Source organism: Paramisgurnus dabryanus, chromosome 7, assembly GCF_030506205.2.
Source record: "Paramisgurnus dabryanus chromosome 7, PD_genome_1.1, whole genome shotgun sequence".
NCBI classification, from domain to species: domain Eukaryota; kingdom Metazoa; phylum Chordata; class Actinopteri; order Cypriniformes; family Cobitidae; genus Paramisgurnus; species Paramisgurnus dabryanus.
Window position 1 is genome coordinate 27589682 of NC_133343.1, and position 25237 is coordinate 27614918.

Here is a 25237-nt window from a genome sequence, read left to right on the forward strand (position 1 = left end):
CCTTTTTAATAAAGTAACATAAAAAAAAGAATCTTTCAAACACTGTTGCCAGTAAGACACCGTAATGGTACAGAGACAGTAAATTACTGGCAACACTGTTGCCAGTTATTCACTGTATTGTCATAGACACAGTACTATACTGGCAACACTGTTGCCAGTAAGTCACCATTACAGATGCTGTACAGTAACTAGCTGGCAACAGTGTTGCCAGTAATTTACTCCTAAAAAGCCTGGTAAGGTTTAACAGTGTAGCTTTGGGTCATAATATCATTCTTACTTTTAAAAACAAATTAAGCATTGTAGCATTTTTAGTTACGATCGAGCCACTGTAGTTTTATTTTTAATCGCATAAGGTTCCTATTAATGAGGGTGTCTCCAGTGCATTGAAAATCACATTTCAGCATGGTGTTCTCACCGTGTGAAGCACTTTCTGTGTTTCCTTCTCCCTGAGCTACACTTCCAGACCTTATCCTCTCAGATCTCCTGCGGTGTCTGGAGCTGTGCGGCCGGTGGTGGCGGTGAGACTCTCTGGCCATGGGCATCCGCACACCCACAAACAGAGTCCTATGACCTGATAATAAGATTCAATGTTATTTCTAGTTATTAGGACTATATTCAGCTATCCTCTGTTTGACATGAGTGCATGTGTTCATTATACAAACCTTCTAGCTCTTCTTTTTCATAGTGGATATTCAGGACTGAGCTTGTGCCACCGTGGTCCACCACTACCTCCTCATCAGGCCTCTGCAAAATGAGCACATACCAAAGACTTTAATTGTTTATATATGTCTCTATATATAAACATTCGTGCTAGTCTGTAGTGCTATTTATTTAATTCATAATTAGTTTTCTGATAAAGGACATCAATACTTTCCATAAAGGGAGTTTTGTCAGATTCAGCCAAATTCCGGGCAAACTATAAATAACATGTTTGTTTTTGTTTCTTTTATTGCGGGGACATTCCATTGACTTTTATTATTTTTATACTAAGCCAATTTCTATCCCATAAACCTCCAGCAAGCCTATTAATTTTTCAGATCTTTATTAAGATTTATTTGGACACAGACATTGACTTTAAATAATTTCCCATACTGTATAAATTGTTTCAGAATCTTTTAATGCCTGTGGAAATATTTGATTCCCACAAAACCTTACCCATCAAATTTCAATTGGAGTACATTTCAAATGAAGGTCACATCCTGCTGCAGTGCTCAGATGATGTGTATGTGTGTGAGTGAGGTAAAAGGACACTTATGATGTCCATTTATTAAATGCATGATTCAATTACTGTATGTTTATCATTTTTAGCATCTCTCATATGCTTTAAAGGGATAGTTCACCTGAAAACAAAAACTTTGTCATTATTTAATTGGCCTTATGTCATTTGATCCCCCAATGTTTTTCTTTGTTCTACACAACCCAAATGCAGATTTTTTAAAAAGTATAGTTTTGGGTTTTCTGGTTACTATGGGAGTGGATGGTGACTGGCTCTTCAAGCTTCAAAAGGACCCAAAAAAGTATTAAAGGAAAACACCACCGTTTTCAATATTTTATGTTCTTACCTCAACTTAGATGAATAATACATGCCTATCTTTTTTCAATGCGTGCACTTAATCTTTGTACAGCTCGTTGTGAATGTGTTAGCATTTATCCTAGCCCCATTCATTCCTTAGGATCCAAATAGGGATAAATTTAGAAGCCTCTAAACACTTACATGTTTTCCCTATTTAAAGACTTGTACATGTGTAGTTACAAGAGGGTGGCACAAAAACCCCCCAGCGATTTTAGGGTTTGAGTGAGAGGGGGAGTTGTCAGGAGTGATGATGTAACCGCGCGCCAAGGTCAAAGTGCTGGAAACTAAGTTCTATTCCACCATACAATATAGGTCAATTTTTTTATACGCTTAAAACATGTTCCCACACCATACAGTAGTTAACTTCAAATTCAAGGACCTTTCAAGGACTTTCCAGGTCCAATACCCTCAAATTCAAGGACTCATATTAAGTGAGCACAAGGTTACATCGTGTTACCTTTTAAGATACATTGTTACAGTTCCCTTTTGAGGGAACTCGCGCTGCGTCACCGCGGTGACACTTTGGGGACGCCTCCAGTGCATCTGAATGTGTATATCAAATTCAACCAATGGTGAGGTTTAACAACAAAGACAGGGTGACGCGGGAGCCAGGAAGTATGTCGCTATCTGAAATTTTGCCAAAGACGGCGTTACAAGGACGCAGAAAGTATGGCAAGGGAGACCCAGCACAGTTACATACATAACCAGAGACATTTTCATGGGTCAAACACAACTATGCAAAAAAGCATTTTGGTATTAATCAACATTTACATACAGAAGATATAAGCATTATTTTAAAGCGAACAGTTTAACACATGTGCTTAAAAAGTCTCAAATTTGTATGATATTTTCCTACACTACACATGGAATAATATGGATGATTTTTTCCAAAAAACTTCTTGCATAAATTAGATTCAAGCACTTTCAATGACCCGTATCTATGTATGTATATTTTCAAAAACTTCCCAGGGCCTTGAATTTTCCTCCCAGATTCAAAAACGTTATAAAAAACCATAGAAGGTATATTAAAAACAAAGCACAAAACATTTTGCTTATCCTCTCAAATACTAGATTAGATGCATCTATGTAGTAGACTGGAGCTGATATAAGGCCAATAAAAGTAGAATTAAATAAACCGCTTAACCCTGGAAATCTATTACATATACAGTAGATGAATACTCCAGAATAATTAATTCTGAATAAATTTAGACTGAAAAAAAACAATTCAGCGTAAACAGATGCACACTTAGTACATTAAATAAAGCATCTTGCCTCTTACACATAAAAATAATAAGTAAATAAAGTAGATCTGATTTTCTCATACCCGACTTTTTGTTACCCCCCTTTCTCTCTCTCTCTCTGTGTGTGTGTGTGTGTGTGTGTGTGTATTATCCCATTGGGATGTTGCTGTCTTTCCATGACAGAGATGATTCATAAGTGTGCTTCACACCTCTCTCCTGAGCAGGAACACAAACTCATAATTCATAAACCCTGTTGAACATCATAAATAAAAGACACCTGGAGGTACAGACATTCACACAGATTCGACAGTGCAGTACAACAATTATAGATTACTCCTAAACATATTCACATAAAGTTTAATAGGCTTTCAGATCATCTAAATACAACTGTTTTGAACCTCAAATGTACAAATGCTTTGTTCTGCTTTTGCTTTAGGGTCATGTGTATATTGGATTGGCAAGGTATTGATTGTCAGTCATAATGTGGAACAGTATTGAGGTCATGAACTACATCGTGTGTTACAGCGATTGCACCAGTAGTTTTCCATAAGGGCAGCAGTCGCCCTGTTTCCAACTTTTGAACTAATATATTATTATCCTCCAGGCATCTTATCAAGGACCACCAGAACTGCAATTATTGTAAGACTACTAGAAAAGTCATGACAAGTGCATTCGCTTTCCTAACAGTTAGGGGAACAGTTCGATTTAAGAATCTCAGACATATTCATATGCGGTAAATAGACATATACACTCACCTAAAGGATTATAGGAACACCATACTAATACTGTGTTTGACCCCCTTTTGCCTTCAGAGCTGCCGTAATTCTATTTGGCATTGATTCAACAAAGCATTCTTTAGAAACGTTGGCCCATATTGATAGGATAGCATCTTGCAGTTGATATAGATTTGTGGGATGCACATCCAGGGCATGAAGCTCCCGTTCCACCACATCCCAAAGATGCTCTATTGGGTTGAGATCTGGTGACTGTGGGGGCGATTTTAGTGCAGTGAACTCATTGTCATGTTTAAGAAACCAATTTAAAATTATTTGAGCTTTGTGACATGGTGCATTATCCTGCTGGAAAGAACCATCAGAGGATGGGTACATGGTGGTCATAAAGAGATGGACATGGTCACAAACAATGCTCATGTAGGCCGTGGCATTTAAACAATGCCCAATTGACGCTAAGGGCCTAAAGTGTGCCAAGAAAACATCCCCCACACCATAACACCACCACCACCAGCCTGCACAGTGGTAACAAGGCATGATCGATCCATGTTCTCATTCTGTTACGCCAAATTATGACTCTACCATCTGAATGTCCCAACAAAAATCGAGACTCATCAGACCAGGCAACATTTTTCTAGTCTTCAACTGTCCAATTTGGGTGAGCTCTTGGAAATTGTAGCTTCTTTTTCCTATTTGTAGTGGAGATGAGTGGTACCCGGTGGGGTCTTCTGCTATTGTAGCCCATCTGCCTCAAGGTTGTGCGTGTTGTGGCTTCACAAGTGCTTTGCTGCATACCTTGGTTGGAACGAGTGGTTATTTCAGTCAAAGTTGCTCTTCTATCAGCTTGAAACAGTCGGCCCATTCTCCTCTGACCTTTAGCATCAACAAGGCACTTTTGCCCACAGAACTGGATGTATTTCCCTTTTCACATCATTCTTTGTAAACCCTAGAAATGGTTGTGCGTGAAAATCCCAGTAACTGAGCAGATTGTGAAATACTCCACCAACAACCAATTGCTCAAAATTGCTTAAATCCCCTTTCTTTCCCATTCTGACATTCAGTTTGGAATTCAGGAGATTGTCTTGACCAGGACCACACCCCTAAATGCATTGAAGCAACTGCCATGTGATTGGTTGATTAAATCATTGCATGAATGAGAAATTGAACAGGTGTTCCTAATAATCCTTTAGGTGAGTGTAGATGACACCTCATTATACATTACTTAGAATGACCACTGCCATGTACAGTATATACAGTGTACCATTTGCTTTTCATTTCAAATTTCTAATTTAAGATGTCAATCACACAACAAAGTGACCCAGTCTGTAAAAACCCATCTAAAGTAACCCTACATAATGTAAAGAACATTCTGTGAAAATATAATCTTCATATTATTAAAATTAACTGAGGAAGGTCAGGTCAAAGATTGAAATTAATGAGAAATTAAACTTTAATGCTTCTAGATTATGATTATGTACCAGTGTCTGAATGTGTGTTTGATTCTCTATTTCATAGTTATATTATTATTCCTAATTTATGGATGCAATATATCATTCAATCTGGTTATAGACCAGTAGCTAGTTATTGCCACACAAATGCTTCTCCATTGAGCAGGAGAAAATGGAGAGATTGAGCTGATTATGTTAAAGCCAAAAAGATTAATTAATTTTTCATCATCCGCTCCCTTTCTTTGATTATCATACTCTTCGTCTTTCAATTCTCCTATTGTCTTCCTCTCTTTTTCGTCTGACTAGACTGCTTCTGTGTCACCTAGATACTTCACTTTTGTGTGTGTGTGTGTGTGTTGTCACTCACAAAGGGAGACTCCACTTACAAAACAATAGTCTCTCTTCAACTCTCCTCATCACCTGGCAACACTTCTTCAGTCCCTGATCAAAAAGGTATACTATATACACACCAGACACATACAGCATTACTTGTTTGCTGACCACTAACAAAATAGTAACAGGTAAATAAATGGTTGCTAATGGAGGGCTCTATGTACACCATGCAGTTTGACTTTCCTTTCACTTCCCTTAAAGGTCAAAGAGGCCATTTTCTCTCTCTATCTCTCTATCTCTATCGTTCTCTCTCTCAAGCACATTGCATTGACAGTTATGTTAGTAATCCTGATACAGATCACTACCTCTGCCACTTCCAGATGCCACAGTTTGCCAGAACAGATGTACAAACAGTATGAACAAACCATATAAACCCTCTGAGTACTTTCATGTTTCCATTCAAAAGTAAGGACTAGAGATTATGTTTTACAATTGCTGTTCGTTTTTCAATAAACCACTAAATGCATTGAATACCTCTGGGATGGAAGCCACTGTTATGTATCTCTCCATACTAACAATGTTGAGATGGCCATAAAGTATCATGGTGAGAGAGAGAGATTTGCAGTTGTACCTGTTACTCTGAGCCGAATGATTCATTCACCATTCAAGGACACTCCCCCACATTGTAATAATTTCTTATTTCTAATGGCCGTGAAGGTAGCCTCTGTGAGGGATGTATTTGAAAACACAACAGCAAGGCAGGGTATACATGTATAGTGTATCTGTATGCATGTTTTAACATTGCATTTTCATTACCCTATCATGCACCATTCCCTACATTACATATTTTACATTATTATATATACCTATAAATGCAACAACAACAAAAAACTTGAAAAAAATTCTATCATTTAAATGACAGCTATGGATTTAATGAAACACTTGCTGGCAATTTTTGCATTTGCAATTTATGCTTCCAAGATTATCATAAAGAATTCTTGCAAGTTTAACTAAACCTTGTGTGTGTTAGCCAGCTAAAATACGTTGGTGACATACTGTATTTTGCACCAACAATGTTAAACTTATCACCAAAAAACACATTTCAGTACATAAATGATCAATATTGTAAATTACAGTGGCAACCAGTGGTGGCTGGTGAATGCTCTTCCGAGGGGGGCGAATTTAAAACATGTGTTCGGAGTGTTGTGTGTTGCTCGTCATTTCAAAATATGTGTTCGTTGCATCATGTGAACCATGTGCATCATGCATCTTGTCAAAATACGTGCCTGCTGCACACGCGTCGAAAGGGTTTATGATAAAAGAGACGCTCACGTCCACAAAATACTCACACAAGACACTTAACACTAAACTCTGATTACACATGAGATTAAGCGAGTATCTGGCAAATGCGAGCGTCACTTTTATCATAAACCCTTTGGTGCGTGTGCAGTAGTAACTTATTTTGACAAGACGCATGGTGCACATGGTTCACATGATGTGCCGAACACATGTTGTGACATGACAAGCCACACACATACGCCTTCAAAAAAAGAAGTCACTGGCCGCCAATGGTGGCAACCGAGCACTGACTAGGATAAACGTCACAGTATTGGCTGACTATTTTGGATTTGGGCAGAGTAACACCCTGCTCGCTTACCGTAATCTTTTATTCTTGTTTTAAACGACAGTCTCCAAACAAGAACATGGCTGAGGAGGAGGTTCTTATGAAAATTAAATGTAAAGTCCAGAAATAGAGTGGGTTCACTGGAAACCCTCATGAAAATCTTTCAGGATGTTATTCATCTGTGTAAAATTAGGCACATTTTTATTATTTAATTTAATCCTTAGCCGTCATCAACTTACATGTACTGTAGTTAACTACAGGATGGAAAATTCTGATTTAATTACTGGTTATGATAAGTATCTGAAAAGAATCATCTTGAAAATGCATCAAACATGATCTCTCAGGATCAAACTGGACATTGAGATATACAAAAAGTACAGTTTTACTTTTCATTGAAAAGAGGCACAGTTTTTGTAATGATTTGCTCACAGTCACTTTCCTGAATATCTAAATTAACCCTTGTGTTTCTCCGCAAATTAAATCAGTTTCTCTGACAAAGGGATGCTTTACACACACCTCTTTGCATTAGATGATGTCATACAGTATGCCTCAAATAAGGTCAGAAGTTTTACATATTTTACATATATTTGTATTTTCTTTTTTACATATATTTTGCATGCATATATATACTGTATCTTGCAGTAACCCACACTACCACCAAATGTTATGAAACTTCATAGAGTTAGGCTACATGGCAGTCAGCAAGTCACAGTACTCAAAAGATCCACGAGTCAGGATTGCTTAGCATGACAAAAGTCAATTGGCAATCTATAACCTCCTCACTCTTGCATACCATCAGCGTTTGTCTCTTATAGCCTACAGGCGCACACTTGAGAGAGGATGGCGTCAAGGTCATTTCAGGGTAATTTCGGGGTGCATTGACAATGCGCGCCCCAAAGGAAGCCATATTTTGCATAATATCAGACAAAAAAAATCAAATGCTTACTGCTTACGTTTCCCATTAAATTGATAATCACATTATGAGCATATTCATGCGGCAGTGCTGTAATGTATAATAAATAATATATTATGTGCTATTATTTCTAGTGCGCTTTATTAGCACGTCACGGTACAAAACGACTGTGTGAATATCTCTGTAATAACGCAATTCAACCTATACTACAATGCCACTATACCGGCAACAACACGATCAATGACGTGAATAATAAACGAATGATGGGCGCTGTAGTCTTCAGCAATGTGACCCTATCGCTGCTGCACGTGCCTTTACCACTGCTGCACGCCACACGCACTCATCAACGGGCAAAGAACATATCAAGGTGATATAAGTGCCTTAGCACCCGTGCATTAAACATGGTATGGTCTGCTTTTACCAGGGCTGAATGTGCAGCGTCGATCAAATAAATTGTGGCAAGAGGGGGAGAGAGGGAACACTCAGTAATATTGATCCTGTCCGCGTGCATTAATGGGACCGCCGGGTATGTGATATATTCCATTTTAGTTTATTTCATAAATGGTTATTTTTGACAGTCAGTATAATAAGTTAATGACATACAGCGGCACAAATTGTTGCACAGACCAGATGCCTATAAGTTATAAAACACATACCCGTTATGCTCTATAAGCAGATAAATGCGCAGCTACCTGATAGCTCAGCATGCTCTCCTGGTCGCTGTTTTCGACAGGCATGGTTAAGCCTGTGAGATTCAGTCTTAAGCAGAGTCAGAGGTGCGGCGATGGAGCAAATCAGCCTCCAGCGACGCTGATTAGATTATTAGTTCCTAATGTGAAACTCCAAATCACTTGATGCATAAGCGGTAAAAGCGGGGGACATTGAGTTAGCCTACTCTCAGTCCCGTCTCCAACTAACGCTGGGACATAAACGTACAATAAACCTGGCGGTACTTTAATGCTGTTGTCAGGCGCGCGCTCTCCAGGACTTGGGAAGAGACGGCGCAGCATCATATGTCGTCCAGCCAATCAGAACGCTCGAACTGGGACCGATGCTGAAGCTGTAATTCGATTGATGCGGTTTCGGCGCCTACAGGAAAGCTCCAGAAATAGTTTTTAGAGCGTCTACCTTTCATGAAACATTACTGTGAATATAATTTTTGTGACGTGTACACATGTTACATGTGGAGACGAAACAAACTAAAGATGCTACACATTTTAAGAGCAAATGTGCTAAGTAATGAGCACCAGTGTTTTTAATTCATCATACAAACTACATACATTTCAGTAAAATAAAATGTTGTTTTATTCAAAGTGATTTAGTTCTGAAAAGTAAAAAAAAAAAAGTAAGTAAATACAAAATATTTTTGTTCACCTAGGTTAATCTAACTTTTCTAAAATTATGTATTATTAAATAAATGTTTTCTATCTGTGGCCATATGAAATGTATCAAAGGTTTTAAAAAATGACTCTTTCCTTGCATAGGCTAATTGAAATCCCGGTTCCATAAAGCACCTAAGTTTTTCCCTTAAGTATGACACTTAAGGGGTAAATTCCCCTTACCTAAGAGAATAATTTAAGGGTGTTGCATGCAGTATAATCCTTTAAACGGTTCTCTTAGGTAAGAGTAATCGTTAAGTGTTTCACGACCAGGTTTGCCAATATTGTTGCCATGGAGACGCAACAGAAAAATGTTTTTTTTTTCTGCAACACCTTTAAGTTTAAGGGAAACATAAGGGTGATCTTAAGGGAAGATTACACTTAATGTGCTTTATGCAACGGTTATAATCAGAGTCATAACATTCCCATAATCCTATAGTTTTATAAGCATGCCATCTAGTGGTATATACGGCAAAACTGTGTTAAGACTCATAATGTCATATACACCTTTCCCAAATGAAAATTAGGTTACAAAAGCTAGATTAAAATTCTGCCATAGATGTACTTTAATTCAGATGCAGTCCCTGCTGTGTCTATGGAATAAACAAGTAACAGTTAAAGTTACAATACTACTACTAAATGATACACAGTGGCCTGCACTAAAGTGTTTTAGCTAAATGATGACGTATGTCAAGATACATTGACGGTTTACCTTAAATAATTAATTCAAATGCCTCCTTTAAGCGGCTGATAATGATGTTTAAATATAAACATCGTCGGTAAACACTCATCCACTTACAATTGTTATTATTGTGTAGCATTGGGAATCACAGCAGGATGAGATTGTTGTCAGAATAATGAGCTCAACCCCCCCGGGCACTATATTTAGCAATAATGTCCGTAATAATTATAGACAGGTCCTTATTATAATGCAAGAGGATAATAAAGGGGTGTGCTAATTCAATTTATCAGCGAATTACAAAACTTACTTGCGTTAACAATAAAATATACTAGAAATTGAAATTGTTCAGCGTCAAAAGTGTGGCGTTTACAGAGTTACTGCTTGCTTTCAGAAAGGCGTCATCCGTTTCTAGGAGACGGTTGTTATGAGTGATGTAAACACCAGGCTGTAGGTGAAGAGCGTGCAGTGCGCATGCGCTGATTGAGCGTTTATCAGCAGCTTTGCAGTCTGCGCTCAGCGGTGACTTTATCGATTTCGACTAAAGGTGACTTGTGGATGTCATAACCAAAGGATAACGTGGCAATTCATGTGAGTTTGACTCTCAGCATCATTTCTGTCGCAAGCGTGTTGTCATAGTTGTGGAGTTTAAATGTTGCACGTGACTGCCACTTTGTCGAGGGAATCAGTGAACTTTCAGAAATTTATTTTTTCTTAGACCCACAGTATGTTCCTAGTTGTTACGAATGTGCATAGTTATTTTAAGTGTTTTGTGTTAATGCTGCTAAACATGAGCTGTTTAGATGTTTCCAGGGCGATGACAAATTATAGTGTTTAACTATGCATTGTGCGGCCGTCACGTTATCCGCCAATGGACGTCGCCTTTCGCGATTGATCTGTGTAAGTGGGCGCGGCAGAGTTTATGGTAATGTCAGCAAAGTTGTGAAGTCATTTTGTCCTTTTATTGTTAGGTGAGAAGGGATGTGAAAATTCTGGAGCATGCAGCAACACATGTCAGGTAAATTTAACTTTAACCAGCTATCTGAACTGTGGAGCTCTATTTTATATATGAAAACTAAAAAGAATATAAAAAATACCATTACATATATTGGATAAGATAAACATTTAAAGTAATAGTTCCTAAAAATTATAATTTTCTTATCATATACTTACACTAAAGATTTAAGAACCTGAACCTATAAACATTTATCTTTCCATGCATACAAACCCACAACCTATGCTGCTAACGCTTAGGTTACTCACGTAACCCCGGTTCCCTGAAATAACGGGAACGAAGCATTGCGTCAGTTAGCTGACGCTATGGGGGGAAACTCCTGTTTACTCCGTGACTGAAGCCTATTGGTTAACGTCTGTACAAAGTACAGACCAATGACGTTTGAACCCGCGCGCGGGAGGAACGCGTCCCTATATAAGCGCGGTTCAATCGTCAGGAGCTCATTATTATTCGACTGAAGCGCGCAGCCGAATAACACTCGCTGCGTAGACGTTTGTAGCACGGCAAGAGACGCAATGCTTCGTTCCCGTTATTTCAGGGAACCGGGGTTACGTGAGTAACCTAAGCGTTCCCTTTCAATACGGTTCACTTCGCATTGCGTCAGTTAGCTGACGCTATGGGGGAACGTAATCCCATCACGCCGTGCATACACAACGTACTGAAGTGCCTTACCGGAGAGACACTGCGTGTGGCCCTATACCCGGCATATTCACAGCTTTAAAAGCAAATGTGTAAGCACCATATAAATTGTTGACGCGCACACGGTGGGGTTTTAAACGCACCGGGGGCACATAACATAGCACAAGACGGCGAGGTACGCGCCGCGGCTGTGCGAGATAAGTAAATTCAGAGTCACGTTGGTGAGCTCGCTGAGCGCACCGTGGTGTACACATAAAACGCATGAGCGTGCATGATTGAGCCGAGAGAACCTGCGCTCGTAGGGCAGGGACGTCTAAGCTGTACAATCTGACAACGTAGACGGCGAAGACCAGCCGGCCGCGTAGCAGATATTAAATATAGATATAGATACCCCTGTAGACCAAGTTCATGAAGAAGCCAAACTCGCACAGAGTGGGCTCTATATAGGACATAGCTCATAGAGGGGCGTGAGCCAGTGCGATGGTTTCAACGATCCATCTAAATAACCACTGTTAGCAACAGACATACGTAGTGAGTGATCTGCGAAGCTCACGAACGGCCGATCTGACTATAATATGCGGCAGAACGGTTCGTAGCGTGGGATTATACAGATACCACAATAGTGTGAACCCCGGTGCACCCTCGAGCGCATCGGGATGCATATAGGTAGTATTATAGTGCACAGATCGGTGAGCTTTCCAAGCGCGCCGTAAATGTGTATTGACTATAAATTGCACGGGCACAGGTGAACACTTGAATACATCGTGAATGCATATAGATGAATCAGAGTGTTATAATGCACAGGCCGGCAAGATTCTCGAGCGCGCCGTCATGTGTTCTGATAATAAATTGTGCGCACACGGGTGAACTCTTCAGTGCACCGTGAATGCGTATAGATAAATCAGTGCACACAACGCGCCGTGAATGTGTACAGATATGATTGATGAACGTAACGGTGGGCACCCAACGCACCGTGAACGTACACAGATGAACAACAATGTATGTGTCACAAAGCATAACACAGCTGTGTATACAGGTGAGCTTTCCCAAGCGCATCTTATTGTATACCAAAATGTTATAGCGTGTACATGTGAGCTTCTCTAAGCGCACGGTGGACGCATATAATTAAAACCCATATCGTGCATACAGGTGAGCTAATGGGCGCACCTTTAATGCAACAAACCTCAGTAGTGCGCGAAGCAGGGATGTCGAAGCTGTAAACTGACAACGTGGACGGCGGGGACCAGCCGGCCGTGTCACAATTGTCAAATGAGAAACCTCTAAGACCATGCCCATGCTCTAAGACAAGTGAGCATAATTGTCACGGGAGGTGATAACGTCAACGATCCATAAATAGCCTGTATTGACAGGTGCTCTAGTGAGTGATCTGTGACGCAGATAAACAGCTGATCGTCTGATGTACGTCAGACGTATGTGTCATACAGGACCTTGGACAGTTCCAGAGCGCTGTGCCTCGGGCACCGTCCGCATCTGAGAAATGACAGGCTTATGAATAAAGTGAATGGCCAGCCGTAAAAGCATGGTTCGCTGTTACCGCCGCCGTCCGCATCTGAGAGATGACAGGCTTGTGAATTAAATGAATGGTCGGTCGTAAAAGCGTGGTTCGCTGTTATCACGGCCACATAGATATAGGTAGGGGAGAGAGCCGCCGTGCCTCTGTAGTGAGGAGAAAAGTGTTCCACCGGCGATTCGCGGGGGGTTTTGACTTTCAAATGTCACTAGACAGAATGGATCAGACTTTGCATAAGGACGCCTCGTGAAAGGGGTCCTAGCAGCTTGTGTCAATGTGTCATAAGGCACGTAATGTAGGTCGTGTCCCACGGATGCCATCTCCGCACGCCCATCGTAATGGGTTAATATTGGTAGTTTAAGCATGAGATGCGTATCACTCTGATTGAACATAGCTTATAAAGCGATGCAATGAGTTTATAAAGGAGATGACTCGTCAGCTTGTTCAGGGGGCGAGATCTCAGTCTGGTTCGGTAAATAATGAAACCACCGTAGATTGCCCGACCGCATTATCACAATAACACGGTCGAGAGTGCTGCAGTGCTAAATCATCCTCATAATGTACCGTATTCACAGTACAAGGTGATTTATATGAGACAAACGGCGTTCCACGCGCCGAAGGCTGATTGCCGTCGTAAAGCGTGTTCAACCCACAGCAAATGCTGGGCTAGCTCGTAATGACAGCACTTCATGCAGCCGTGTGTAACTTAAGCAAGCTTCCCGGCCGTCAGCTCGGGGCGGGACCTTTGCTTAGTCAAACTGAAGTGGACTTATGAACAGAATGCCACGATATTCAGCTTTCTGAGGCTCGTTAGAGGGGTACGTGTGCCCGTCTTAAACGAGATGCCGCGCGCGTCTGACTGTGCGCGCGCTTTAAGCTTTGAAACTTATTGTGGCGGGTAGCAAGCTCACTTGAGGTTGATATTACCCTTAATATCTCCGCGTATTGGAGCGGAGGTGTGAGCGTCTTCGGATCCGCTAATATAAATCAGCTATATGGCCGAAAAACGTCATAAACCGCTTGGCTGTAAGCCTTTGAGTGGCCGTCCGGAGAGGGCGCGATTCAAACGCTTGGAGCCATGCAAAAGTCTGAGGCTGTCCTTCCTCTAGGAAGAGAGAATAACAGCCGTAAGACCGTGCTCGTTTGCGCCATCAGCATCGTAGCGGAGAAACTGAGGTGGGCTGCGAGCGAATTTGGCAGAAAGGTGTTAGAGACACCGTACAGTCGTGGGGTGTCAATACACAGTATATGGCCAAACCGGGGTCTTTTCGGCTAGCGTCGATAGAATTATGGACAGCGGACCGTGTGTGCGTATAACTGATTGCTTGTCAGTAAGGCGATAAAGTGTTTAGAGACACCGTACAACCGTGGGTGTCAATACACAGTATAGTAAGCACGGAAATTACTCTTTTTAGAGGAATTAAATACCGTTCGCCACTATAGTGAGGTCGCATAGCCGACAGTATTACACAGTATGTTTGGATAAACAGCACACAGAAAACATTACAGGGCAGTCCAGCCCAGGCGCGACATAACCCCTTTTCTCCCAGACAGTTTCGTTCTCTGTTGATGCAGCTGTGCTGCGGAGACCAGAGCTCAGCCGTTCAGGTGCACAAGCCTCAGTAGTGACGGTGACCAAACGGCTCACGGAGCAGAGCAGTATGTCTAGGTGGTTTAATGTCAGACTGAACCCATCGCAGAGAGGAAGTCTGCCGTGAGGCCCGCGGTTTTGCCGTTTATTAAAAGGGCAGAAAAACCGGGTATATATATATAAGAATGTACCAATATTCAGCGCACTGATATAGGACGGGACTGAATAAAGGGAGGTATTCGGGCCTCAGTATATTATAAACAAATTCGTTCTGCCTCTGATTCCGTCTAAACCAGAGAGAAATTACCAGGCAGACGAAAAATGAGCTATCTGAAGTGAGATCGGCTCAGGCCAGTAAAGCTCTATAATAAGTGTTTTAGCGCTCCAATAGAGGCGTGTCCGCCTTATCGAGCAGACGAATGAGATCGTGCCGCTCCAGGAGGGGAGGGGCATGAAGCTCTCTTATAATGAGTGTTCTTGGTGCTCCAATAGCGGCGAATCGGCCCTATCGAGCAGACGAATGAGATCGCGCCGCTCCAGAGGGGAGGGGCATGAAGCTCTGTAATCGTTGAACACTGGACAGCTGCATTTAGAGGCAGCGAGCCGTAATACCGCGTGCTAGCTAAGCCGTTAAGAGACCTCACCACTGTGGGGAAAGGAGCGAGGGACTCCGCGAGCGTGGAGCACGAGTGGCTGTGCTATGACAGAGACAGGGGCAGACCGCCCGTGTTTGCTTGTCGTATGCATCTATCCAGGTCTACGGTTCCCCGCTTGTTCATCTCAACAAGAGAGGAACGGCAGAGGGGAGAAGCAACACAGACAGAACAGCCATGCGTCGTGACGGTATCACCCGATGCACTCGGGGGATTAATATATGTGCCAGAGATCTCGCCACTGAATTTGAGAGGAGCGAAGGGACTCTGTAAGCATGAACGGTTGCGGTGTGACAGAACACAGGGGGGGTTAGTCCGTGTGTGCTTGTCTATGCATCCATCTAGTCTCATGGCTCGCCGTGTGTTCATCCCGGCGAGAGAGGAACAGCAGGGGGAGCACGAAACATGGATAAGACAACCAAAGCATAAGCGCGGTCCCGGCGTGGGAGGTGCCAGACCGGTAACGCGCTCGGAGGAAATTCATAGCAGAGAGGCTCACCGAGCCGCTGTGCTGGACGCTATTACAACAGCGCCTGCTCTTTTAGCTTATAGCTTTATATTAAAAATATTGATCTTACCGGGCGGCCGCAGGGGAGACCTCGTCAGGCGTGTCCGCTGCACAGGGCTCGTACCACGGCAAGCGAAGGCTATCTTCGGTTCTCGGCCGGAAAGCGGCAGGGGAAGACGCTAGACCTGGACTCTGCTATCTTCGGTTCTCAGCCGGAAAACGGCAGGGGAAGACGCTAGGCCTGGACTCCGCTGCAGGGCTTTTGTCAACGGCGAGGTAAGGCTTCTTCTTTTCTTCGGAGCAGCGAGAGGTTCGCGCTGAAGGAGAAAATAATGAGCTCCTGACGATTGAACCGCGCTTATATAGGGACGCGTTCCTCCCGCGCGCGGGTTCAAACGTCATTGGTCTGTACTTTGTACAGACGTTAACCAATAGGCTTCAGTCACGGAGTAAACAGGAGTTTCCCCCCATAGCGTCAGCTAACTGACGCAATGCGAAGTGAACCGTATTGAAAGGGAACCCAGTGCGTTACAATGATCTACCAACTGAGCTACAGGAACACAAAGACATGTACAAGATATGCCATCTCTCTCTTTTCTATGAATGTAAATGGACCCCAAATTATTGAAGCTAAATAAAGCACATCCATACATAAAATTGATCCATATGTCTCCAGTGGGTTAAAATTGTGTTCTAAAGCAAACAATCGGTTTGTGTAAATAAGTAATCAGTCGTGACTTAAAGGAAAACACCACCATCTTTCAATATTTTATTATGTTCTTACCTTAAATTAAACAAATTAATACATACCTTTCTTTTTTCAATGCATGCCCTTAATCTTTACAGCTTGTCGTGAATGTGTTAGCATTTAACCTAGCCCCATTCATTTCTTAGGATCCAAACAGGTATGAATTGAGAAGCCACCTAACACTTCCATGTTTTCCCCATTTAAAGACTGATACATAGTAGTTACACGAGTAAGTAAGGTAGCATCATCACTCCTGATTACTCTTCCTCTCGCTCAAACTTCCATCAATATTACTGCACCCAAGGTTGAAGTGCTGCAAACTGAGTGCTCTTCCGCCATACAATATAGTTCTAATTTTATGATCTGCTTAAAAAATTGCCACGTTTTGTTTTGTGCCACCATACATACTCGTTTACCTACCCATGTTCTGTTTGGTTGCTTCTAAATTCATCCCTTTTTCGATCCTAAGGAATGAATGGGGCAAGCCTAAATGCTAACACATTCACGACGCGCTGTGCAAAGATTAAGTGCACACATTGAAAAAAAATAAGTATGTATTAATTCGTCTAAATTGAGGTAAGAACATAGTAAAATATTGAAAAACAGTGGTGTTTTCCTTTAAGTACTGTTCCAATTTCTAGTTCACATCAAGCCAAGTTCACATATATCCCCAGATGTGTTCTTGTCTCGTCCCTTTTATCAAGTTTGCATCGGGAGGTGATTTGTGGTGTGGACTTGTGACAACAAGTTTTCCACAATGCATTTTGCGTAAGCGGCAATGAAACAGAAAACCTGCATAATATTCGAAATATTACTGTTAAATGTTACAAAATGCAGTTGTGTCTGATGGTCAAACAAGATATATTATACATTTTGGGTTAATCTAATGAGTAATCTTTGGTCTCATGAATGTTATGTATCCATTAATAACATTACAGTAAGTTTTGTTTTTATAGTTTTGGGTAAGATGTTCATAACTTACAATGAGAAGGCTGGTAAAAGTAGACATTTGCATGAGTGAGGCCAAAAGTGAGTGAGTTTAAAAAGTGTGAAAAATGAATATTTCACTTACTCAGTCCCATATTAATCAGTTTTGGGAATATATTTTTTAAACCACTTGAGTCGTATGGGTTACTGTCATGTTGGGTTCAACAATCATCAGAAGAACTGCATGAATTTTGTAATTTTTGTGAACCATTAGCCATTAATAATTATCATTTAAAACTATTTTAGCTATTTTTAGGTATAGCTAATTTAAATACACAGAGAGAAAGACAGTGTAGTTTCTTTGAGCATTTTTGTAAAGCATTTGTGTGTGTGTGTATGTGTGTGTGTGTGTGTGTGTGTGTGTGTCTCAGCCCCCTTGAAAGGAAGAGTTAGCTGTAATTATGTAAATCTGCCTCAGATTAATGGGGACAGGCTGAAGACAGCTAAGATTTCAGTGGACAAGGCAATAAAGGTCAGTAAAAAAAAAGAATAATAATGCATTTAGTCATTAATACTGACACTGGCATTTAATATAAACTCACACCACTCACATAAACCATACCAATAATTGCAAGTTGCTTTGATCAAAAGCATCTGCTTAATGCAAAAATATAAATGCTATTGCAGGAGAAAAAAGTGTTCTCAATACAAGGCCCATACCCTGTAATCCGCGCAGCCCTACGTGCCAGAGGATGGGTGGAACGCAGACTACCCCGTCCCTCTCTTCCACAACCCCGTCGGCATGGAGAATTTGAAACGGAGGCCACAGATGAGCCTGACAGCAGTGATGGTGATGGTAAGAGTATCTGGCAAGACAGGAATGAAACCCTGTCCATCACCACCTATTGTGACTAGACACGCGATAAGACGTGTCTATTTCTGTATATGTGAAGTACTGTCTGTGTAGGGGACATCCTATGTAACTGTTTAGATAATGGCCCACTGTCATTGTAAACTTGATATGACAGTTTGACTTGATAACCTGACACTACTCATTCCTACAAACACATGTCTGACTGAAGTCAAACCAGCTTTCTGTTACTGTACCGCCTTAGGAGAGGAAGGAGAAAGAGATGATGATGCAGATGATGATACGTATGACCTGATGGTACGCTTAGAAGCCGTGAAGCTTCATTTTGATGACGGTTGCCATAGCAACTGGCTTACTGAATGCATTTTGTGAAACAAAAGTGTGTAAACTATTTATCAAATTTTTCTGATTCTTATTTTATATCCCTAGTCACGGCTTGTTCGCAATGAGACCACATATTTATACTGGACAACAAAGAGGGATTCAATTGATTGTCAGTCTTTGCGTAAAGACCAGATGACCAATCATTACGCAAAGGCGGGATCTTTCACCACTAAGGTTCATCATGAACTAAGATAAAGGTTTACCGAGTTAAATATAATTCTCTTGTTTATTCATTAAATCATCTGTTTGTTCAGGTTGGCTTGTGTATGAACTTAAGAAATCTGCAGTGGTTTGATACAACAGACCCTGATACGTTTTTCCCACGTTGCTATAGACTCGGAGCAGAGGATGAGAAGCATGCTTTTATTGGTTAGTATCCTTGATCTAGAAAAACTGTCCTTGACTTGTACTGTAGCATTGTTGATCTGTGATCTTGTCATTTAACAGATGCTTATGATTTATGCTGCAATAAAATGCACTAGGGCAGTCTGGGGTTATGTGCTTTGCTCACAGTTATTTATGATCTTTGTAACAATTTAGGTTATGGGTAACCCCAACCTTAGATTGAACCTGCAGTGTTTGTGTCATCAGAACAGATCTATTAAGAAATATTTCATTGTTTTTCTTGATTTACAGAGGACTTTAGACGGACTGCATGTACAAGTCTGCTGCTGTATGTTGAGGAGAGATATGGAGGGGATTTAGAGTGGCTAAGAACAGGAGAGATGCTTAGTGCTAAAGCCGGTGGTATGACACACTCACACACACCTACATTAAAATTTGCACATATGTGACTCAGCTTAAAGGGACACTCTGCTTTAAAAAAAAAATGCTAATTTTCCAGCTCCCCTAGAGTTCAACATTTGATTCTTACCATTTTGAAATCCATTTAGGTGATCTCCTGGTCTGACGCTAGCACTTTTAGCATAGCTTAGCACAATCAATTGAATCTGGTTAGACCATTAGCATCATGCTAAAAAATAACCAAAGAGTTTCAATATTTTTCCTATTTAAAACTTGACTTTTCTGTAGTTACATTGTATACTAAGACTGACGGAAAATTGAAAGCTGGGATTTTCTAGGCAGATATGGCTAGGAACTATACTCTCATTCTGGCGTAATAATCAGTGCCTTTTTCAGTGATATTACACACTGCCCGAAAATAGTCTCCTTGGTTACTTTCAATAGCAGGGGACTATTTTCGGACAGTGCGTAATATCACTACGCCTGCTGCAGCCATGTTACATCAGCAAAGTCCTTGATTATTACGCCGGAATGAGAGTATAGTTCCTAACCATATATGCCTAGAAAATCGCAACTTTTAATTTTCCGTCGGACTTAATACACAATGTAACTACAGAAGATTCAAGTTTTAAATAGGACAAATATTGAAACTCTTTGCGTGATGCTAATGGTCTAATCAGATTCAATGAATTATGCTAAGCTCTGCTAAAAGTGCTAGCACCAGACCCGGAGATCAGCTGAATGGATTCCAAAATGGTAAGAATCAAATGTTTAACTCCAAGGGAGCTGGAAAATGAGCCTCTTTTCAAAAAAAAAGTGGAACTAAATTTTAAGTTGTTTTTTTACATAAAATCATCCTACATAGTATAAGAAACATTCTGTGAAAACCTTGACATCTTTAATATTGACTAAGGCCAAAGATTGCTATCAATGTGAATTCAATTATTGAAATCAAACTTTTAAGTAAATTATGAGACTTTTTTTCCTTTTTTGTAGGTGTAAGCAAGCCACGTAAGCTTACTAATCAGAAAGTGGGAACTTGGTTGATTGACAATGCGTTGCATGTATGTCAGGATTATCTGAACAGTTTAGAGCATTGTGACATAGACGTCAATTTGGAAGCTGTACCCACCCTCTCGGAGGACCAGTGGAAAGTGTTTCTCCAGAATTTCTACTTAGTTATTCAGTGAGTATATTTTTTATGATTTATACTGAATATAGTATACTGTAAAGAATTATAAACCTGCCCCCTTGGTTTCACAGGGACAGTTCACCCAAAATTCTATCAAATTATTAGGGAAATGTTTGAAATACCATGAAGTACTACACTCTTAAAATGGCTGGGTTATTTTTGACCCATAATGGGTAAATATTGGACAGATCGCATGCTGGATTAAAAATAACCCAATGTTGGGTTGTTGTTATGCAACCATGGATTAAAATAAAGCAACAATTGGGTTAAAACAGCCCAGCATTATTGATTTATTTATTGAAATAAATTTGAAAAGAACACACTATTTGTTTGAATCATTTGTAAATATATGTTATTAAAAGAAATATTTATATTTAATTTTTAATATTAAACTACCTGCCAAAATGATTTGCAGCATCCGGGATACTGTGTGTTATCAGTTTTAAGCAGTTGTTATCTCAGAATTACATACCTTGAAATGTCACGACTGGACAATCAGAATCTAGAGTCTTGTAATAAAAAAGATAACAAACGTAGAGAGAAAAGTCTAAAAGAATAGCCTTGGGTCAAACCTAAATCATTCAATCATCAGACTACAATTAACCTCCATTGTAGAGAAGTTGTGACAATGGGCTGACCTCCAGTGCACTAACTTATTAGCCAATAGGCTTTGATCACTGGGTGGGGTGGAATTTTTGGTAAGGGAACAGTGGGTTTGACTCAGAACGGAATTCCTTTGTTAATTTGAACCCTGGAGCAACTTGGCCTGCCCAGTCTTGGTGTGGTTATAAAGATTAGGTATAGATACTTACAAAAATAGACACTTTATCTTAACAATTACACAAGCCCCTCTTTGTGGCACCTATGTCTCATTGATGCACACTTTAGATGATTACAGTATACACGGCATTTGGAAAATGATCATTTAAAAATAAGCTCCAACAAATTGCAAATTAATTTACTTTGGTTGGTTATTTGGATAAATATTAAATTATCAAACAAATGATTTCTTTTAAACTGATTATTCGGTCATCAAAACATCCAAAAAAGTTTTCTTTTGTCCACTTCATAGAGTGACAGTATAATAGTAGACCTAGCAAGTTTAATGAATGCTTTTTGCTTTATTTGTAGTGAAGGAGTGAAGATAGAGGGGTGTGAAGGGTATGTGGAACGATGTAAATCCATGCTGGTGCAGATGCGCCATGTTTGCCCTCAGATGGAGACCGATGGACTCTGCAACATCTGGATCATTAAACCTGGGGCCAAGTCACGCGGCAGAGGTATCTTACATCTATAATATCTGGAGAAAGCTGTTTGTTAACATTTCCATTTATCTTAATGGTACAGTAGGTGCTTGGTTGACGCAGCACTCTCTAAAAATATGCAGCATGCCTGTTGCATCCTTGCTAATAGTCGCTTAATTATGCGTTTCATTTACTATTTAATATTGTCTGTGCATATGGTTCTTCTAGGTATAATGTGCATGAAGAAGCTGGATGAGATGCTCAGTTTAGTGCATGGAGACCATGCCATCATGAAGGACAGTAAGTGGGTGGTGCAAAAGTATTTGGAGCGACCTCTGCTTGTTCATGGCACTAAATTTGACTTAAGGCAATGGTTCCTGGTAACAGACTGGAACCCTCTCACGGTGTGGTTCTACCGTGAATGCTACCTCCGGTTTTCTACCCAACCTTACTCCACTCATACATTGGACAGGTAAAAAAATCATGTGACGTACACTATTAGGCTTTAGTGGTCTCAGGATCACCAAGATCTTTAATTTTTCTGTCCTTTCCACCCTCAGCTCTGTCCATCTCTGTAACAACTCCATCCAGAAGCATTTTCAGCCAAGCCCTGATCGTGACCCATCTCTCCCTGTAGAGTGCATGTGGTCCTGTTCACAGTTTCGCTCCTGGTTGGCTGCTTCTGGTCGCGGTTGTCTGTGGGACGAAGTGGTGGTACCAGGTATGCAGGAGGCTGTGATCCAAACCCTCTTGACTGCACAGGACAGCGTAGAACCTCGCAAAGCCAGTTTTGAGCTCTACGGAGCAGATTTCATGCTGGGACGTGACCTGCGACCTTGGCTGTTGGAGGTCAATGCCAGCCCCACTATGGCACCCTCCACAGCAGTCACAGCTCGACTCTGCCCCGCCGTACAGGAAGACACACTGCGCGTCGTGCTGGATCGACGATGTGATCCCAACGCTCACACTGGTGGCTTTCAGCTCATATACAAACAGGTACACACACATAATAGACGTTGAAATGATGACTATTGCTTGCTGGAATTGTTTGTGAATAAGGAAGTCAAATGCTCATCATAAATAATCTGAGAAGTAAATTATGAATTTTCATTGTATATAATACATAGTGTAATGTAAAGTTTGGTAAAGTTGCTCTTTTTCGAATTTCTGCAGGCAGCGGTGGTGGTCCCACAATATATGGGAATGAATCTTCTTGTAGAGGGTACTTCAATCAGGCGTCCCCGTGCTGCTATATACAAACCTCTCACCCTGCGATCTCACCCTGAACCACTGTCGAAATCCACCAGTCACAACCGGTCTACTTTACCAACCAGCCATTGCTCTACTGGGAAGGAGAATCAATCAGAAGTCCTAATCAAAAGGCCTACAATATCTTCCCGCAAAGCCACATTGGACCAGTCCTTTTACTCCCACAGAAAATGCCCTCGCAGGCTGGTCTTACCCTCGACCTGCTGCGTATTTCCCAACCCAGCAGAAGTTCATCCTCAGAAGCTCTCACACACACATGTGCAGCCTGATCACTTTCACAGATCACGCAGTACCCTTCCTTCCCTATACCGTCCGTCCCCCTCACTGGATGTAACGCACCTACGACCCGGAAAAGCAAACCCCCCCGGTCGCCACAAACATGACATACACACCGTCAGTATATCATATCCAGTTCTACGTATGCAAAAATACCTTGCAAGAAACCAAAGGCGAGGCACAGATGCTTTTAAGAAGATAGAAGGATCAAAGTCATCGTGAGGAACCTTCTGGAGAACATGAAACCTAAATCTTCACTTACTGTATTAAAATGAATAGGTGTTAGAATGCACCAATTATTTTGTCAGGTTATCTTTTAGTTCACCGGATTCTAAAGCCATATATCTGGGAATTACGGGAAAATGTGGAATTTTACGGAATAGATTTTGAAATGATGGGTTAGGAACTAAAAGACACTTCTGAGTGAATAAGAATATTACAGATGAGCCAAAATATTCAGCAAACCAGCATGCAAGGGATAAGGGGATATGTGTTTAACTTTTTGAGTTAACAGGTGTTTCTAATAAGCAAAGTTCTGCAGATGCAGATTCTTAAGCGTAGACATTCTTATTAAAGGAATATTCCACTTTCATAAAATAAAATTCCAATAATTTACTCATCCCAATGTAATCCACGATGGTTATGTCGTTCTTTCTTCAGTTGAAAAGAAATTACGTTTTTTGAGGAAAACATTCCCTAAACGTATTACAGTTTCAATACAGTTTAAAGGCCTCTAAATGATTGCAACCAAGGCATAAGGGTCTTATCTAGCAAAACCACCATCATTTTTGTTAAAAAAAGAACTTTTTTTACTTTTAAACCAAAACTTCTCGTCTTGCACTAGTTGTACGTAATCACATCGAAAGGTCACGGGTTACGTATGTAAAATGCGCACTTTCTGACCATTTTAAACAATAAACTGACACAAAGACATTAATAAGTATCATTCCTCATACAACAACTTGCAACGGTCCTCTTGTGAACAGTGTTGGGGGTAACACATTACAAGTAACTTGCATTATGTAATAATATAACTTTTCTGAACTAACAAATAAATTACGGCATTACTTTATAAATTTACACATTAATATTTGAGTTACTTTAAAAAAAAAGTAATGCAAGTTACTTTTCAGTTTAATTAATTTGATAAAAAAATGACTGAATTAAACTGAACTTATAACGCGTGTCTGTTGAATGGTTTATTCTGATTGGCTGTGAAATGTTCCATGGGTGTGAATAATTTTTCGCACACCGGTTTAATGTCTTAAAAATAGGCATCAGAGCGATGTTTGTGGTCCTTTGAATTATAAGAATTTTTTTTATTAATTTTAATTCAACGGCCTTATCAATTATTCCTTACATATTAACGTAGAATTACGCACTCAGTTTAAGTTAAAGTCAGAAACGGAGATGGCAGGCCAGTGCTTGACATTTTTGCGATGGAAATATGCAAACACCTGAAAAGCCTGAAAGAGATCAAGCCAAGTAAGAAAACGTAACGCAAAAGTAACGTAAGCATTACTTTCCATGAGAAGTAATTAAGTTACGCAATTAGTTACTTTTTTGGGGAGTAACTTAATATTGTAATGTATTACTTTCAAAAGTAACTTTCCCCAACACTGCTTGTAAACACTGGCACTGGATCTTATTGTGGAGGCAATGGGTCAGGAGCTGTGGGTCAAACAGCTGAAATGGGATGTACTCAAATACTTTAATAAGTAAGG

At 40.6% G+C, this 25237-nt stretch overlaps 2 protein-coding genes across 2 annotated transcripts in view; one reads left to right on the forward strand and one right to left on the reverse strand.

Moving 5' to 3' along the window:
- slc4a8 (solute carrier family 4 member 8) overlaps nt 1-8845 on the reverse strand; it is a 31596-nt gene extending 22751 nt beyond the window's left edge. Inside the window, exons 1-3 of the mRNA XM_065264570.2 lie at nt 8556-8845; nt 663-744; nt 416-571 (exon numbers count right to left, since the gene is read on the reverse strand). Of these exons, the coding sequence (XP_065120642.1) occupies nt 416-571; nt 663-744; nt 8556-8600 (283 nt within the window). The 5' untranslated portion in view covers nt 8601-8845. The remainder of the gene's footprint in view (nt 1-415; nt 572-662; nt 745-8555) is intronic.
- A 1576-nt stretch (nt 8846-10421) lies between these two features.
- ttll3 (tubulin tyrosine ligase-like family, member 3) lies at nt 10422-24153 on the forward strand. Its single transcript, XM_065264890.1, has 13 exons — nt 10422-10512; nt 10893-10939; nt 17965-18065; nt 18221-18389; nt 18649-18701; nt 18834-18962; nt 19043-19157; nt 19425-19535; nt 20529-20718; nt 21856-22004; nt 22197-22440; nt 22529-22964; nt 23142-24153. Exons 2-13 carry the CDS (start codon nt 10921-10923, stop codon nt 23733-23735), a joined length of 2310 nt encoding a protein of 769 aa, XP_065120962.1. The 5' UTR covers nt 10422-10512; nt 10893-10920; the 3' UTR covers nt 23736-24153.
- Nucleotides 24154-25237: the final 1084 nt, after the last annotated feature.